This window comes from Hylobates moloch, unplaced genomic scaffold, assembly GCF_009828535.3.
Source record: "Hylobates moloch isolate HMO894 unplaced genomic scaffold, HMol_V3 SCAFFOLD_6, whole genome shotgun sequence".
Lineage (NCBI taxonomy): Eukaryota > Metazoa > Chordata > Mammalia > Primates > Hylobatidae > Hylobates > Hylobates moloch.
The window spans coordinates 123,558,416-123,576,692 of NW_026652281.1; the positions used below are offsets into that span (position 1 = coordinate 123,558,416).

Genomic DNA, 18,277 nt, shown 5'->3' on the forward strand with positions numbered 1-18,277 from the left:
TTGTTGCTTTAAACTGCTAAGTTTTGAGATAATTTGTTATGCAGCAATAGGTAACTAATACAGACAGGAAAGAGTTATTTGGGTGAAAGACAGCAAGAAGAACATTACAGGCAGAGAGAAAAACCCATGAGATAAGTATTTAAGGTAAGACACATGAGTGTCTTTGAAAAATGGAAAGAAACCAAGTTTGATTAGAACTTAAAAGCAATGAGGAAAGATGAAGCTGTGGCGATGGGCATGATACAGGGCTACAAAGACCATGTCAAAAGTCTGTTCTTTTTCCTATTGGGAAATAAGAAGCCATGGAAAGGATTTAAGCAGAGGCTGTTTTACAAGCTTAATTCAATGTTTTGCAGAGAAGAGAATAGAGGGAGCAAGTGTGGAAGCTAATCTGGGAGAAGCGCTGAATCATCTGGGGCTGCGTATGGAAAACAGATGGCATCGCCTTTCTCAACTCAGACTGTGAAAAGGTCAACACTGCTCTGGGCCTTACTCTGATTACACAAAATTGGCGCAAGGATGGCCATACAAATCAACACCAGTTAATATACTGGCTACCCAGTGACCAGTTAGATTTCTTCTTGGAAGACTTTTTACCTATAGATACCCAGAGATTTGGCAATGATATGTGGACACTAGACTGTGAGGTATGTCAGATGCTGCCTTTATATCCGCATTGAATAGGATGAGTGAGAGGAGAAAGAGGAGACTAGAGCAAACAGGCAAAGATAACCAGAGAGGAAGAGCCATGTGGCCCCTGAGAAGGAAAGGAAGAGAGTGGGAAACTCTGCAGGTCCTCAAAGCTTTCTAGCCCCTATAAAGGTCAGGGCAACTAGACCTCTTGTCCATAGAATTGATTAGTTCTGTTTTCTCACCAATATTAATTTCACTCATGCTAATTTAGCTTCTTTTCCTTGCAACCCAAACATTTTCTTGACTAGAATAAATTTCTGCACCATGATTGAATAGATCATTTGACCTCTATAGATTAAAAAAAAAAAGGTATGGATTGGGAGGGTGAATAGAATGATATTCTTAACACTTGCATATTACTGACTCAATATATTCACAAAGATGCAATTATTTACTTCAGTTCAGGAATTCTCAGCCCCATCCAAGCAGCCTATATGCTGATACTACTTAATAGCTGAACATATAACAATGATTTCTGAGTTTTCTTACATCCTAGATCCAATGGAGATTAGGGGATGAGAGGTTAGATCTTGTTCTAAATTCCGTAAGTAAGTTACAGGCTGATGAAGTGACAGTTTGAAGGTAGATGCAATGGAGATGTCATCTGGAGAAGTTTTATCTGCTGCCCTCAGACATCCATACAGAATGGAAGAAGCCCAGGGAGACTTTATGGTCTAATTGCTGATGGCAGTAGAGCAGATTGGTTATGAATGTGGACTCTGTAGCCTGGAGGCCTAGGCTTGAATTCCAATTGTGTCATTCACTAGCTGTGTGACTCAGGATGTATCACTTAACTCTCTGTGCCTTTGTTATCTGTAAAATAGAAATAATAGCAATGCTTACCTCATGGGTTTTTGTAAAGTTTCAAATGTGTTAATACATTTAAAGTGCTTAAAACAGTTGCCTTGCATGTAGGAAATGATTGATAAATATTACTTATTAAATGAGATGCTTATGTAACATGCTCAGCATACTACAAGCTTAGGAAATGTAAGCTACTATTATTATTTTCTGCTATAATCCCATATGTTGACTTAGTATGACACTTCCTATTCATGGAGTAATATTGTTTATTTAGTTGTAGTTTCTTGGCTATCTCATTGTCCTCACTTATATATATATGCAAAAAGGTGGACCCTATCTTGATTTTGACCTTGTCGGTAAAGCACAGGCTAGCAAAATGCCCTTTTTCAGTCCATTCTGGCTGCTGTAACAAAATACCATAGACTGGGTAGTTCATAAACAATAGAGATTTATTTCTCACATTCTAGAGACTGGGGAGTCCAAGGTCAAGGTGCCAGCAGATTTGGTGTCAGGTGAGAACTAGCTTCCTCAGACGACCTTCTCACTCTAACCTCATGTGGCAGAAGAGGGCGAGAGGTTGCTCCTGGGCCTCTTTTACAAGCGCTCTAGTAACATTCGTAGAGTTCTGCCCCCATGACCTAGTCACCTCCCAAAGGCTTCGCATCCTGATACAATCACCTTGTGGGTAAGAATTTCAACATAGGAATCCAGACCACAGCAGCCCTAAAGAAATTCTGAAAACAAATATTACTTACTGATGATTTTTAGTTGCTGCCTATGCCATGGTAAATAGTTTACTTATGAAATCTCAGGGCAACTCTTTGTTTTCCAAATAAAAAGGTCGAAGCTGTGAGAAGTGACTTGCCCAAAATTATACAGCCAGTAGTTGATAGAGCCAGGACTAGAATCCTGACCTAATTTACCCCAAAGCTCATTAGCAACCTCTATCCATACTGCCCGTGAGGGAGTTAGCAGATGCATCCAGCCTGGGATTCTCTATTTCTGAGATCTCTTTAAATATTTCAAACACCAATATTTCCAGTTAGGAATAACATAGCTGCACAGTTTATGGGTTAGTAAGTGTGTTATTAGGAGCTGGGGCTTCAGCCAGGAAAACAGTCTTTTTAAAGCATTTACAGTCTAGAGGGAAGAGGAAGAAATGATACATTGTGATTTGGGTGAGACACAGGATTGAGTGGTCTCTAACTGGCTTTGGTGTTAGACACACATGTGTTTGAATTTTGGCTTCCTCTCTTTTCAGCTATCTGAATGTCGCCTTGCATAAGTCCTATCATCTATCTGAGTCTCAGTTTCCTCATTTGTAAATTGGGGACAATACATCCACCTTGCAGGGCTGTTGAAGGGATTGGAAATAGTGTATGTAATGTACCTCCTATGGATTTAAGATAGGTGCTCAAAAATGGCAGTTATTTTTTTAAAGCCTGATTCTGCATTGGAACCGGTTCTCAAGAGCCAATTCTGATGAGTGTCTTCACAGCAGGACGTAAGCCCTGATGAATTAATTTGTCTGACACCAACATTGTCTCTTCATTTCATCTTGATATGCTAATTTTGGGGGGTCGATAATTCAATGGCTACCAATTGAGCAAGGATGGTATTTGCTATTCTGTTCTGTATAGTTGTGTACATTATCAGTATCCTAATAGTTATCAAGCTTTGACTACAGGAAAGTCCATTTGGTCTCTTAAAAGATGCACTGAATCTCTTCAATTCCTTTTTCATTTTAATTCAATAAAATGGTTCACTCTAGAAAAGCTGTGTAGACATAGTTCAAGTCAGAAATTTGCAATATGTTGTAAATAACTATTGAGCTCAAACTACCTGAATTTCAAGGACATATTTATGGGGATACACTATAGCAATGAAATAATGAAATATATACATATATACACATATGATTATCATTACATGTGATAGATATACATATGTATATACTTAATCTATTTAAAAGATTATACTATAATATAAATATCTTAAAGTATATTTAGATATAAATAACATAATAAAAACTATCAGATAATAAAATTTTTAATACCTGCAAGGAGTTTCTTCGACTGACAGTTTGTTTTCATTTTTTATTTGAGATGAAGTCTCACTCTGTCACACAGGCTGGAGTGCAATGGTGAGATCTCGGCTCACTGCAACCTCTTCCTCCCAGGTTTAAGCGATTCTCCTGCCTCAGCTTCCCAAGTAGCTGGGACTACAGGTGCATGCCACCATGCCTGGCTAATTTTTGCATTTTTTTTAGTAGAGACGGGGTTTTGCCATGTTGGCCATGCTGGTCTCGAAATCCTCAGGTGATCTACCTGCCTCAGCCTCCCAAAGTGCTGGGATTACAGGTGTGAGCCACAGTGCCCGGCCTATTTTCATCTTTTATATATGCTAGTGACTTATTTTCTATAAGGTATCCATTTTGAATTTTTTTTTAGTAGGAATTAGTTTGTGATGAGCCATCTATACCAGTACTATTTTCAGAATAGTTGATCAGAACTTGGGGATACACACTGAAGTTGAAAAAGGGATCTAACCCACAACTTTTAGTCAAACTATAGTTTGTTCAAATGCCACATCTTTTTATTTCTTTTTTAAGACAGTGTCTCACTCTGTATCGCACGCTGGAGTGCGGTGCTGCAATTATAGCTCACAGTAGCCTCGACCTGTCAGGCTCAAGCAGTCCTCCCACCTCTGCCTGTCAAGTAGCTGGGACCACAGTCATGTACTACAATGCCTGGCTAATATTTTTGATTTTTTGTAGTGATGAGGTCTCACCATTTTGCTCAGGCTGGTTTCGAACTTCTGAACTCAAGCAGTCCTCCTGACTTGGCCTCCCAAAGTGCCGGGATTACAGGCCTGAGGCACCACACCCAGCCTCAAATGTCACATCTTTAACAAAATTTTCACCATGCTCTCCTCCAATTACTCATGCTTAGAACTGTGTGAAGCCTTTATCACAATTCATCATATTTAATTGATTTTGAATATTTAACTGGAATTCAGTGTAGAATGGTGTTTTTGAATTAAAATATAATTCACATACAATAAAATTCACCTTTTAAAGTATACAATTTGGCTGTATGCAGTGGCTCACACCTGTAATCCCAGCACTTTGGGAGGCCAAGGTGGGCAGATCACTTGAGCTCAGGAGTTCAAGACCAGCCTGGCCAACATGGCAAAACCCCATCTTTACCAAAAATATAAAAAATTAGCTGGACGTGGTGGTGGAGGCCTGTGGTCCCAGCTACTTGGGAGGCTGAAGTGTGAGGATCACTTGAGCCTGAGAGGCGGAGGTTGCAGTGAGCTGATATCATGCCACTGCACTCCAGCCTGGGTGACAGAGTGAGACTCCCTCTCAAAATAAGTAAATGAATAAATAGTATAGAATTAAATGGATTTTAATATATTCGCAAAGTTGTGCAACCATCAGCGCCAATTCCAGAACATTTTTATCATCCAAAAAGACATTCCATGTCCATTAGCAGTCACTTCCAATTCCTCATTCCCCTCTACCTCCTGGAAACCACTGTTCTACTTTCTGTCTGTATGGATTTGCCTGAAATGCGATGTAATTTCATCGCATTTCATGTAAATAGAATCATACAGGCCGGGCGCGGTGGCTCACGCTTGTAATCCCAGCACTTTGGGAGGCCGAGGCGGGTGGATCAGGAGGTCGAGACCACGGTGAAACCCCGTCTCTACTAAAAATACAAAAAAAAATTAGCCGGGCGTGGTGGCGGGTGCCTGTAGTCCCAGCTACTCAGAGAGGCTGAGGCAGGAGAACGGCGTGAACCCGAGAGGCGGAGCTTGCAGTGAGCCGAGATCGCGGCACTGCACTCCAGCCGGGGCAAAAGAAAAACCCCCCCCCTAAAAAAAAAAAAAAAAAAAAAAAAAAGAATCATACAACAGGTGGCCTTTTTGTATGTGGCTTTTTATGTCTGAACAATATTTCATTGTACAGTTATACCATGTTTCTTTTTTTTTTTTTTTTTGAGACGGAGTCTCGCTCTGTCACTCAGGCTGGAGTTCAGTGGTGCGATCTCTGCTCACTGCAAGCTCTGCCTCCCGGGTTCACGCCATTCTCCTGCCTCAGCCTCCCGAGTAGCTGGGACTACAGGTGCCCGCCACCACGCCTGGCTATTTTTTTTTAGTACAGACGGGGTTTCACCGTGTTAGCCAGGATGGTCTTGATCTCCTGACCTCGTGATCCGCCCGTCTCGGCCTCCCAAAGTGCTGGGATTACATTCATCAGCCGATGGTCATTGGGTTATTACAATACTTTTTGGCTATTATGAATATTGCTGCTGTGAACATTTGTGCACATGTTTTTATGTGGATCCAATTATTTAGGCTCACAGTATTTAAGAGTGCTGTTTTGCTACTATGCTGACTGGGGTTAAGACCAGGCTCTGCTATTTAGTAGATGTGTGACCTTGGGCAAGTTACTTAACCTCTCTGTGCCTCAAGCTCATCTACAAACAGTGACTATGTTACCCACCTCTTAGTAATTTTTGAATCTTAAAAGAGTTAACGTACATGACGTACTTAGATCTGGGTTTGCTACCCGGTTAGGTCCAAGTAAAATTTATCTATTAGTATTATTTTAATATTTTTAGGACTTTAATAAAAGGGCTCATCCTCCTTGTGCCTTTGAAACCCCAAATCCGAAACTTTTTTTTTGTTAATTAGAAAAACGAAATAAATATTCAGAATTTCAGACAAGCACATTTTGAGATCCAGGGAGAGACGGTTAAACTGTAAATTGCAAAGAGGCTTGCCTTCGCCAATTTACCTTTCTTAATGCAGCAACTTACAACACCTACTCTCTTGCAACTATTTAGTATAATTTGGGAGGTATTCTTGTAATTAGTAATATATTATTTAATAACATGGATATAGAGCTGAGTGGTGACTTAAGACTCCTGCTACTGTAAAGCTAGGAAATAGCGGCTTCCCACAGCAACTGTGCAATCGGTTTAGGCCCAGGTCGATTTTGATTGACTTGCCCAGTGGAAATGCTCTCTGCCTGAACTACCCCTGGCCAATATGGCTCCACAATTGGCTCTCCTGGAAGCCGATAGACACGTGGCTACTGCAGGCCGAGCCGAACTTGGGAGGACTTAGTTCTGCTTACCGCGAGAGGGCGCCGGCGGTTCCTTACTGCTAAAATCTCATTTCCCATAAAGCCCCCGAGTCACCAATCAACTGGCTGTCTTCATACCGCTTTCAAAGTCGGCGGGCCCCTTGCCCAATAGCAAAGAACATACCGCCCCCATCTCTAAGATTGATGGAAAGCTTGACCAACCGCATCTCAGACTTCTGCTGTCTCCGCCTCTCTTGTTGGGGATTGACGATTTTTCTAGCCAATAGGTGACGCCGGGTCGGCGGGTGGATGAACGCGGCCCTCTGTAATGGCGGAGCGTGGCGGGGACGGGGGCGACGGTGAACGATTCAACCCGGGGGAGCTCAGGTAAGGGAGGCTGCGCCCCTTCGTATCTCCGCTCACGAGAGCCCCATAGGCTAGACCTGCCATGTGGAGATCCGGGGCGGACGGTGGGTAGCGGAGCCGGGCGGCCCTGGGCCGGGACCGCATGGGGTTTAAGAAGGGGGAAGGAGAAGGTGGCTTGAATGAGAGCCGGGCCCCGGCTGGGCCAGGGCCTCCTGCGCGTTCTCTGGCTGCTTCCTAGTGCTTTCTTAGGGCCTCGCCGCCTCTTGCGGCCTTCAGCCCTCTGGCCGGCCGCGGTGCTCCCGCCTTTGGGCCCAGCCTCAGCCGCGTGTCGCCTCTGTCTCGGCCGACCTGACTCTCTCCCCCGGCTGCGCTCTGCTGCGGGCCTGATTTTCCTCATCGACGTCTCTGCACTCCGCAGTTACTTCCCCTATACCCCTCGCCACTTCTGGCTAAGTCTTCTCCACGCCCTCCGCGGCTCTTTGGGCTCCCCACGTTTGCCTTTTCATTTCATCCCCCTCATCGCTTGCCTTTCTTAACTTCAGTGGCTTTTCTTCCTTTTTTCATCCCTTTATTCCTTATTATTCTGTAGTTGTAAGTAACAACAACAGTAGCAACAGCTTATTAGGCACTTACCGTGTTCCAGTAAACTCTTTAATTAGGTTTGTCTCGTTTAATCCTCACAACCATCCTTTGGAGTAGTTGCTATTAACGTTTTGCAGGCCACAGACCAGAGGCGTCTTCAGTTGTTACTGGCCCATCTTACAGGTGAGATAACTGAGCCTCGTGGAGGTTGAGTCAGTAGAATAAGATTGCATAGGCGGATTTGTGGCTCCAGGAAGTGGCTTGAACTCAGGCAGTCAGGTTTCAAGCCTACCGTCCCGATTGGCATTCTATTCGTCCACTACTCATGCCATTTCCTTCAACAGCGCAGTGACCTTTTTTCCCCTGGAACCTCAGTGCCTGTGAGTTTGCAATTAAAATTTGGTAAAATAAGAGTGACCTGGAGGAATCTTTTGGTCAGTGGTTTTTGAGGAAAAGAGGTATTATGCTTTATGTGTATTTGGTACTTTGTTTTTTTTCTGTATGGGAGAAATGGCATTTCAGATGTTCAGCTCCCATTCTGAATTGTGCTATTGTCAACATTTGAAAATGAAAAGAGCAGTGTAGATTATGAAGACTCTCTTGATACTGTCTAGAACTTACGATGAAATTGTGTAAGGAAATGGGTATTGTTATTCAAGGTTTTAGAAGAGGAAAATGCCTTTCAGATTCTGTGTGGTCGCACACATAAATCTCCACTTTGGCAGAAATGAAATTTTGTCTTATTTCAGAGATGAATCTGAAACCCTTTAAACTCCATATGTATACAGCATTAATGAGTAATCAAGGTGAATTGTCAAAATCTTTAAATAGTAGCGATGCCAAGTTTATTCCTGATTTCGATCTTAAAGGGAGTTTACTTAGCTAGTTTCAGATGGATTTATTAGGGAACATTCTTTTGCATTTTAGAAAGTAACTTTCTAAAGCTTTAAAAAAGTCATTAATAAGCTGTTTAGACTTTATTAATAGTCTAGACACTGTTGCACAACTGATTTGAATAGGGCTTTAATTTGCAAATAAATTTGCCCTGTTGCAAATATTTTATACCGTAGCCTCTTGGATTGGAAGTTGCTTGCAGAGCATAGCATACAGGTCTTTATTTTAGCATTTCTCGTGAAATTAGGTGTGTATGTGGCCTCTTTGATGGCAGAAGTCGGGGCTTAAGTTTTGCATTGTATTTGTATCCTGAATGTACTTCATGGTGTGTCTGTCATAACCGCCTGGCAAATGAGATGTTCTATAGTTATGTTGTAAATAAATGAAGATAGGAGATTAAAGATACTTCACTTATTGGGCCGACATTTATTGTGTGCTACATGACAGTTGCTGACCTAGGTGCTGGCAGTAGTGCCCTGAAGCAGACCAAAAAAAGAGGTTTGTCCTGAAGGAGCTTCCAGCTTAAGTAAGAGCCATCTAAATTGTAAATGAAATAAACCACATCAAATGATTAAATCTGCCTGTAAGTGTGAAGTGACTTACACAAGGTGGCTGGGTAGTTGGCAGGGTCTGGACTAAACCTCAGGTCTCCTCAATCACAGTTTATACAATTTGCCCCCATGCATCAGTAGCATCTTTTTATTTCTTGCCCCTCCGGTTAAAGTATTGTCTTTAGCATTGGGGAGATGGCATATCTGGATAGAAAACTTCTATTATAGAAAAATACCTTATGTTTGTATTTCCATGATGTTCGTGTGAAATATTTTTGTTCCTTCTATTCACGTAAGTAGGCTTTTGTTTTTCAGAAAGGTTGTAAGTGGTAGGAATGCAAATCACAATAGATGGAAAATTTATAGACATTCCAAATGCCATTAAAGTAACTTCCAGAGTCATTTATATAGATCCTTTCCCTAGAGCCTTTGTTTACCTATCAATACTTAAGATACTTGCAGTCTAAATTTCCTTATCTATAAAATGAGAATAAGAATATTCTGGTGTTATCACTGACTAGCCGCCTTAAGAAAATTATTTTTCTGTGCTACCATTTTCTCTGTAAAAATGGTGCCAACTTACCTTATTGGGCTGTAGTGAGGATTAAGAGTTAATACAGATAATATCTGTATAACCATGCTGGTATATAGGAACTTTACTATCATTATTAAAACAATAATGTGTTTTAATGTGTTGCAACAGTATACTAAAGGGAACTATATACTAGTGGCTAAAGATAATACAGAAGTAAATGGGAGATTTCTTCATAGCATTTATCATAATTGAAAAACTCAAATTAGGAATAATGATCCTGAGAGGGCCTATAGAGGCCAGAAGTGGGAAAGCAGTTTGAGGTGACATTTGAACTTGAGGCTGAATAATGAGAAGGAGCTAGTTATGTGAAAATCTGGGGAAGAGCATGCTTGGCAAAGAGAATTGGTGCAGAGGCTTCAAAGTAATAAACTTGAAATATTTAAAGAAAAAGACTAGAATTTGTGGGAAAGTTAATGTGGGCCAGGTAATACAGGGCCTGATAATAATAATTATAGTAATAATAGCTAACATTACTAATATTAATATTATTTAACACTTACCAGTACTATTACTGTCCTAATGTTACAGAAACCGTAATAATAGCTAATAACTTAGATAGCACTTACATGCTAAGCACTATTCCAAGTACTTTGTTAGCTCATTTAATCCTCACTGCAGGTTCTGGTGAGGTTGTTGTGATGAAGCAGTATAATATAAAGAGCCCAGCCCATTTTCTGTGCATAATTAACATCAGAAAATGGCAACTTTAGGCTATTCAAGAAAGGAAATTATGTGAATTTTGTCACCATTTTAGTGTCAGACTTTTGAAAACCATAACAAATTAATAGTGAAATGCCTTTTACAGATAAACACTGCTAGGTTTTGTGGGGGAATGAAAGTAATGATAGTTGAAGTAGTTTACTATGTACCAGCTACCACCCTAAATGTTTCACCGGGATTATCTCATTGAACAGAGATACCAGATACCTTTTCTGTTGCTCACTCATTCACATCTGAGGAAACTCAAGACTCAGAAATTATGTAACTAGCCTGACAACAAAAGACGGAGTCCTAACAGGGCTTTTTTATGGTTCTGGATCTTAAATGCTTAACTTCAAGCTGTAACCAGGAAGTATGAAATTGTACAGGAATGAATACTGTAGACTTTTTGAAAAAAGGAGAGGCAGATGGAAAGAAATCTAAGAGCAGGGTACATTATTAACTCAAGCCTGAAACAGAGTGTCTTTCCTTGGTGGTTAACTTTTTTTTGCTCTGAAAGGTTGGACATTCTTCAGTAACAGTGGCCTCTGTCTTTTGGGGATGCATATAATTTGAAAAAGACCTTCTGATTATTCTGATGTAATCCATATTCCTTTTTTTTTTTTTTTTTAAGACAATGTCTTGCTCTGTCTCCCAGACTGAAGTGCAGTGGTGTGATCTTGGCTCACTGCAGCCTCCACCTCTCAGGTTCCTGCTGTTCTCCTGCCTCAGCCTTTTGAGTAGCTGGGATTACAGGCCAGCACCACCACACCCGGCTAATTTTTGTATTTTTAGTAGAGAGGGGGTTTCACTATGTTGGCCAGGATGGTCTCGAACTTCTGACCTCAGGTGATCTACCCACCTTGGCCTCCCAAAGTGCTAGGATTACAGGCATGAGCCACCGGGGGGCGTCCGGCCCATATTCCTTTTTAACTCATATTTTCTAACCTTTATATTGTAGGATCATTTGCAAATTTGATTAAATATACTTGGTGTAGTAGTTCTGGACTTGTTTACAGTCCTGGTGTAACAAGGATTACACTAGGACTGTAAACAAGTCCAGAAGGCAAATTAGTTTTTTTTTTTTTTTTTTAAATTTTTTAATTTGTTTGAGACTTGAGTCTCCCTCTCTTGCCCAGGCTGGAATGCAATGGTGCAATATTGGCTCACTGCAACCTCTGCCTCCTGGGTTTGAGTGATTCTCATGCCTCAGCCTCTCAAGTAGCTGGGGCTACAGGTGTGCACCACCATGCTTGGCTAATTTTTGTATTTTTAATAGAGACAGGGTTTTGCCATGTTGGCCAGGCTGGTCTCAAACTCCTGGCTTTAAGTGATCTGCCCACCTCTGCCTCTCAAAGTGCTGAGATGACAGGCATGAGCCACTGCTCCTGGCCTAAATTGGTTCTTTAGTAGGATTTTTTTGGTGTGTGTCAGAATTGAACTATGATGTGGTAAATTTAGAGAAAGTTCAAAGGATAATCTATAAGCAGAGGGTTGAGAAATGTCAGAAAGTTGAAAGAGCCTGGTAAGGAGAGACTGTAAGAATGATTATTTTCAAATATATAAAGAATATAATTGTTAATTCCTCTCTTGAGGACAGAAATGTAGGTTTTTTATGTATAATGTAGATGTATAGTAGCTACTGGGAATCCCATGATAGGTACTCAGTAAATGGGTGAAATTGTAAAAATAATTTTTTTAAGATCGTGCATACCCTACTTGTAGTTTGGGTACAGTATCACCTAGGTATTCAGTGGTTCATGCAACAAATACTAATATTAATATTTACTGAGCCCTACTATGTACAGATCTATGTGCTAGGGATACAAGAGTGAACACAATTCCTACTCTGAAGGAGCATTTGCCTGTGTTTGAATCCTCTCTTCATTTTCTTTATTATTGAGACAGAGTCTTGCTCTATTGCCCAGGCTGGAGTGCAGTGGCACGATCTCGGCTCACTGCAACCTCCACTTCCCAGGCTCAAGCGATTCTCCTGCCTCAGCCTCCCAAGTAGCTGAGATTACAGGCGTGCACCACCATGCCCGGCTAATTTTTTTGTATTTTTAGTAGAGATGGGGTTTCACCATGTTGGCCAGGTTGATGTTGAACTCCTGACTTCGAATGATCTGCCTGCCTTGGCCACCAAAGTGCTGGGATTACAGGCGTGAGCCACTGTGAGCCACCTGAATCCTGGCTTTAATACTGAACCAGTTGTATGGCCTTGGACAAGTGACTTCTTTGCTTTAGTTCTTTATCTATAAACTGAGATTAATAGTTGTTTTGATGATTAAAAGACTTAATATTTGAAAAGAGCTTAGAGCAAGCACTGCCTAGCTCATAGTAAGCACTTTTAAGAGTTAATAATTCTCTTTACAAAAGCACTTGGGGGAAGAGAGAGATAATACTATCTCATGTGATATTACTTATTTGCTTAAATGCTGTGGAGAAAATACATTAGGGTGTTGAGAGTGAGGGGTGGTGGGGCAGTGTGCCCTACAGGGGAAGGCTTTTCCCTTTAGATAGAGACTACTAATGATCTGCTAAGTTACCCCCTGCCCCCTTTAAAAACTTTGGAAGCAATTTCAAACTTACAAAATGTCGCAAAAATAAAGCTAGGGTGTATTCAGTGTTAATATTTTACCTCTTCTGCTTTACTATTCGCGTGCACACATGCATCTTCTTTGTTATTCTGAACTGTGAGAGTAAGGTATACCTATGGCTTTTTACCCGTCAATACTTCAGTATTTTCTAAGAATAGAGATATTATTTTACTTAACTACAGCCTAATTATCAACTTCATAAATTTGTAATGATATAATACTTTAATCTGTTGTGCATATTCCAGTGTTGTCAGTTGATCTGGTAATGCCCTGTGTGGCATTTCCTCCTGTTAGTACAGAATCCAATCTAGAGTTAAAATTGTGTTGTTATTGGCTGAGTGTGGTGGCTCACACATGTAATCCCAGTACTTTGGGAGGCTGAGGTGTGCAGATCGCCTGAGGTCAGGAGTTCGAGATCAGCCTTGCCAACATGGCGAAACCCTGTCTCTAAAAAAAAAAAAAAAATTGTGTTGTTATGACTCTTTAACCTTCTTTTATCTGAAGCATTTACACAACATTTCTTTGTCTTTTATGGTTAACACTGACATTTCTGAAGAATACACATCCCTCTTTTAATAGAAAGAACATTCCTTCCGGCCAGGCGCTGTGGCTCATGCCTATAACCCCAGCACTTTGGGAGGTCGAGGAGGGCAGATCATGAGGTCAGGAGATAAAGACCATTGCCAGCATGGTGAAACCCCATCTCTACTAAAATACAAAAAAAAAAAAAAAAAAAAAAAATTAGCTGGGCGTGGTGGCGCATGCCTGTAGTCCCAGCTACTTGGGAGAGGAATCGCTTGAACCCGGGAGGCGGAGGTTGCAGTGAGCCGAGATCGTGCCACTGTATTCCAGCCTGGCAACAGAGTGAGACTTGGTCTCAAAAAAAAAAAAAAAAAAAAAAGAACATTCCTTCCTTATTCTGAGTTTGTCTGATGCTTTCCTCATTTTTAGATTGAGGTTATACAGTTTTGGTCAGAATAGGTGATGTTGTGTCCCTCTCAGTCACACATTATCTGTCTGTCCTTAGATGATAATTAATTTTGATCACTGGGTCAAGGTATTGCCCAATTTCCTTATTACGTAGAGTTTTTTTTTTTTTTTTTTTCCATCCATTCTTGCGACTTTAAGCAGCATGTGGGTAAATACTTTAAGACCATCAGATAACCCTCTTGTCTAAATTTTTGCCTAGACTCGGTGTCCATTGATCATTCATCCAAACTAGATCATCCATTGATGTAAGTTTTTTTTTTTTTTTTTTTTTTTTTTTTTTGAGGTGGAGCCTTGCTCTGTTGCCCAGGCAGGAGTGCAGTGGCATGATCTTGGCTCATTGCAACCTCTGCCTTGCGGGTTCAAGCGATTCTTCTGCCTCAGCCTCCCCAATAGCAGGAATTACAGGTGTGCCCCTCCATACCCGGCTAATTTTTGTATTTTTAGAAGAGATGGGGTTTCACCATGTTGGTGAGATTGGTCTCGAACTCCTGACCTCAGGTGATCCACCCGCCTTGACCTCCCAAAGTGCTGGGACTACAGGTGTGAGCCACTGCACCCGGCCCATTGATGTAGTTTTTGTCATGACAGTTGCAAAATGATGACTTTCCAACTCCACTTAGACTTAAGAACCTTTTAAATTTGATGTAATTAGAGATCAGTAGCTACATTTTTGTAATTTTAAGAAAGAAAAATTTATTCCTTGTTTTCCCATGCAGGATGGCCCAACAGCAGGCCTTGAGGTTCCGAGGTCCGGCTCCCCCACCAAATGCAGTGATGCGAGGCCCACCACCTCTGATGCGACCTCCTCCACCTTTTGGTATGATGAGAGGCCCTCCTCCACCACCGCGGCCGCCCTTTGGACGTCCTCCTTTTGATCCTAATATGCCGCCAATGCCTCCTCCAGGAGGGATACCTCCACCTATGGGCCCTCCACACCTCCAGGTAAAGAATGTAGAGGTTGCCATTTCTTTGTTGGCATCATTATCAATATTATATATGGGTTTTGAGCTAAAAACTTATATTCTTAAATAGTTTCAGTTTATAGGAAAATGGGAGCTAAAGAGAAGATCCATAAATATGTTTCTTCTAAATTAGTGGTAGCAGTAATTACTATGGAAATTCAGAATAGGACTTTAGATGGTGATAGAGAAGTATGTGTATAAAACCAGGATTCAATAGTTTTTACCTACCTTTAGCTCTGTGAATTGGCTTTAGTGATGCATCTTCTTTATGGGAAATGAAGTTTGAAATCTTAAGATATTTTTGAGTGGAGAAAATTTATTTTCAATGATATGTTGCCAGCTAGTCTAAAAATATGTGTGTATATATTCCTGAGTAAGTCTTCTCCCCAGAAATGGTGCCTAGGATAGAATCTGGAAAGTGACAGCAAACACATTTTATAAGCACATAGTTGAATTTTTTTTCTCCCCTGTGGGGGAAAATAGGGTTATGTTACTCTTTTTGAAAAAGATTTATGATGGGATTTCTTTAAATAAAAACATTTATGGTATTTTAACCTGGGGCATAGATCCCTCTCCAGTGTATCCAGACCTATTGTCTGAAGTGAGGTCATGAAGGTATCAACTCTCAAATGTCTCATTTTGGGATTGTATTCTTTTTGAGTATGTATCTATGTTTTCTTAGTTTAGCCTGTATAATTCTGAAACCAAATAAATATAGTGGTATCGTCTGCCTTCCATTAGCTTAGACAGTGAAGAATGAATTATACTAAAAATAGAAGAAGACAATGAGTGCCATTTAAGTGATGTTAATTCTGTTTAGATAGGGTTGTGGTTATGGAAGAGACAGGTTTTAATACTTTGCTTAATAATTTTATGGCCTTCCTAATAACGAATAGCCTCTTCTTTTAAACACACTGTTAAATGGTTTTATATTTGCTTCAAGGTTAGAATAAGAAATAGCTTCTTAACTTATTCTGGTATAATCTTTAACATGAAATTGTTCTAATTTGTGCCTTTAAGAGTTAAACCTACTTGTGGAGTATTATAAAATGTAATGGACTAATGTAACCCTCTCATTGAAATATATCAAATGTTGTGCTGAGATACTTTCTAATGTTGTCGTGCCTTTCTTGGTCTTGGATAATTGTGTGGCTTTATATTAAATCCAAGTGATTTTCAGCCAAGGGCTCATGAAACATATTTGGGATAGATATTTTATATAACTTAGATCTGGTGTGCTGACTCTTGAAAGATACTCAACTGAATCCAGCAAAGATTGGAGTATGGGAAAGAAATTTTTAGGAAAATAAAGTATAGCTTCACATTATTAGCATAGTTTGAGTTCCATTATCCAGATTAAGCTGCTTTTGATAATTGAATTTTAATGTTACTTACAGATTATAGAGGAAATCTTTTAAATCTGTGCTCAAAATGTTTTTATAATGTCATAATGTCAAATTTTTAATTTTGAAACTCATTTTTATGCACAGTGAAAACTTTTTCTTGAAGGATTCTTCAAGAAGCTGTGGAGACAGTGGTGTGCCTGGTATTAAAACAGGATGTAAAAATCAATTTTTTAAAAAAAGTAATCCAGCTCCCTGTGTGTGAAAAGCAGATCATGTAGAAAGGAGAAAGCAGAATTCACTGACAATGTTATAACCCAGAGTTGACCACTCTTACTAGTTTGATGTGTTTCTTTCTAGTTTGTTTGGTAATTTTTGTTGCAGACATTTTGCTTCTGCGACAGGTGAATGTGTTTGAATAGACTATAAAACTAGTTCCTCTTACAGTGTTTTACTTTTGAGTAGAATTCAGTAATAATTTGGAGGAAAAGTAATTAAAGTGACCATTACTGTTCTTGTGAATTAACAGAGACCACCTTTCATGCCTCCACCCATGAGTTCCATGCCTCCTCCTCCGGGTATGATGTTTCCACCAGGAATGCCTCCTGTGACTGCTCCTGGTACTCCAGCACTACCTCCTACGGAGGAGATATGGGTTGAAAATAAAACTCCAGATGGGAAGGTAAATTATAAAATATCTTTAGTTGTCATTTGTTGACAGAGGAGTAGAACTTAAAGAGTTCTGGCAGATTGAGATCAGTGATATTGTCAATTAAGAATGAGCCTTGGGTAAGCAGGGAATGGGGTAAGACTCCAGGAGAAGCTGACTGGATTCAATTTTTGTGCAGCAGATATAAGGTTGCCTGGAGTGCTAACACACATTTACCTTTGATTCTGGAAGCTTCTGGTCACGTTGGTACCATCTGCCTAGCACATACCAAATTCCAGGCTCCTAGAAGGAAAGCAGGTGTTCAGCATAAACTGCATTGTTTGCATAGCTGGTTTAGGCACATCAAGCCATTCTTTTCAGTAAGGGAATGTCAACCCTCCCGAAATCCAAGTTCTCGGACTCCAGATAAGGGTCAGCAGGGCTTTCTACAGATAGCTGTCTCAGGTCTGTTATGTTGAATTTCTGCATAAAATATAACATGGGTTTTCCTTTGTGTGGGTGTTAAAAATACAATGTGCTCATTATAGAAAATTGGGCTGTGGGGTGGAATTACCTATTTTTGCTGTTGTTTTGTTTTTGTTTTTTGAGACGGAAGTTTCACTCTGTCACCCAGGCTAGAGAGCAGTAGCGCGATGTTGGTTCACTGCAACCTCTGCTTCCTGGATTCAAGCAATTCTCCTGCCTCAGCCTCCTGCGTAGCTGGAGTTACAGGCACCTGCCATCATGCCCGGCTAATTTTTGTATTTTTAATAGAGACAGGGTTTCACCATGTTGGCCAGGCTGGTCTCAAACTCTTGACCTCAGGTGATCCCACCAGCCTGGCCTCCCAAAGTGCTGGGATTACAGACGTGAGCCACTGTGCCTGGCCCTAAGTTATTTTATTTTTTATTTTTTTATTTTTGAGATGGAGTCTCATGCCGTCACCCAGCCTGGAGTGCAGTGGTGCGATCTTTGGTTCACTGCAACCTCCGCCTCCCGGGTTCAAGTGATTCTCCTTCCTCAGCCTCCCGAGTAGCTGGGATTACAGGCGCCCGCCATCACGTCTAGCTAAATTTTTGTATTTTTAGTAGAGGCGGGGTTTTACCATGTTGGCCAGGTTGGTCTCAAACTTCTGACCTCAGGTGATCTGCTCGCTTCAGCCCCCAAAGTGCTGGGATTACAGGTGTGAGCCACCGCGCCCAGCTCTTTTTTATTTTTGAGATGGATTCTCCGTCTGTCACCCAGGCTGGAGTGCAGTGGTACCATCTTGGCGCACTGCAACTTCCGCTTCCTGCCTCAGCCTCCCGAGTAGCTGGGATTACAGGTGTCCGCCACCACACCTCGCTAATTTTTTAAAATATTTTTAGTAGAGACGGGATTTCACCATGTTGGCCACACTGGTCTCGAACTCCTGACGTCAAGTGATCCACCTGCCTCTGCCTCCCAAAGTG

General features: G+C 40.9%; 1 protein-coding gene across 9 annotated transcripts in view; it reads left to right on the forward strand.

The window, feature by feature from the left end:
* The first annotated feature begins 6,906 nt into the window (after positions 1 to 6,906).
* Positions 6,907 to 18,277, forward strand: part of TCERG1 (transcription elongation regulator 1) — a 64,249-nt gene continuing 52,878 nt past the window's right edge. For 7 of the 9 annotated variants that reach the window (XM_032158248.2, XM_032158249.2, XM_032158250.2 and 4 more), the window contains exons 1-3: positions 6,907 to 6,982; positions 14,589 to 14,814; positions 16,707 to 16,859. In XM_032158248.2, coding sequence (XP_032014139.1) covers positions 6,924 to 6,982; positions 14,589 to 14,814; positions 16,707 to 16,859 — 438 coding nt within the window. In that variant the 5' untranslated portion in view covers positions 6,907 to 6,923. The remainder of the gene's footprint in view (positions 6,983 to 14,588; positions 14,815 to 16,706; positions 16,860 to 18,277) is intronic. The other 2 variants (XR_004248842.2, XM_058439982.1) reach the window with 1 other exon arrangement.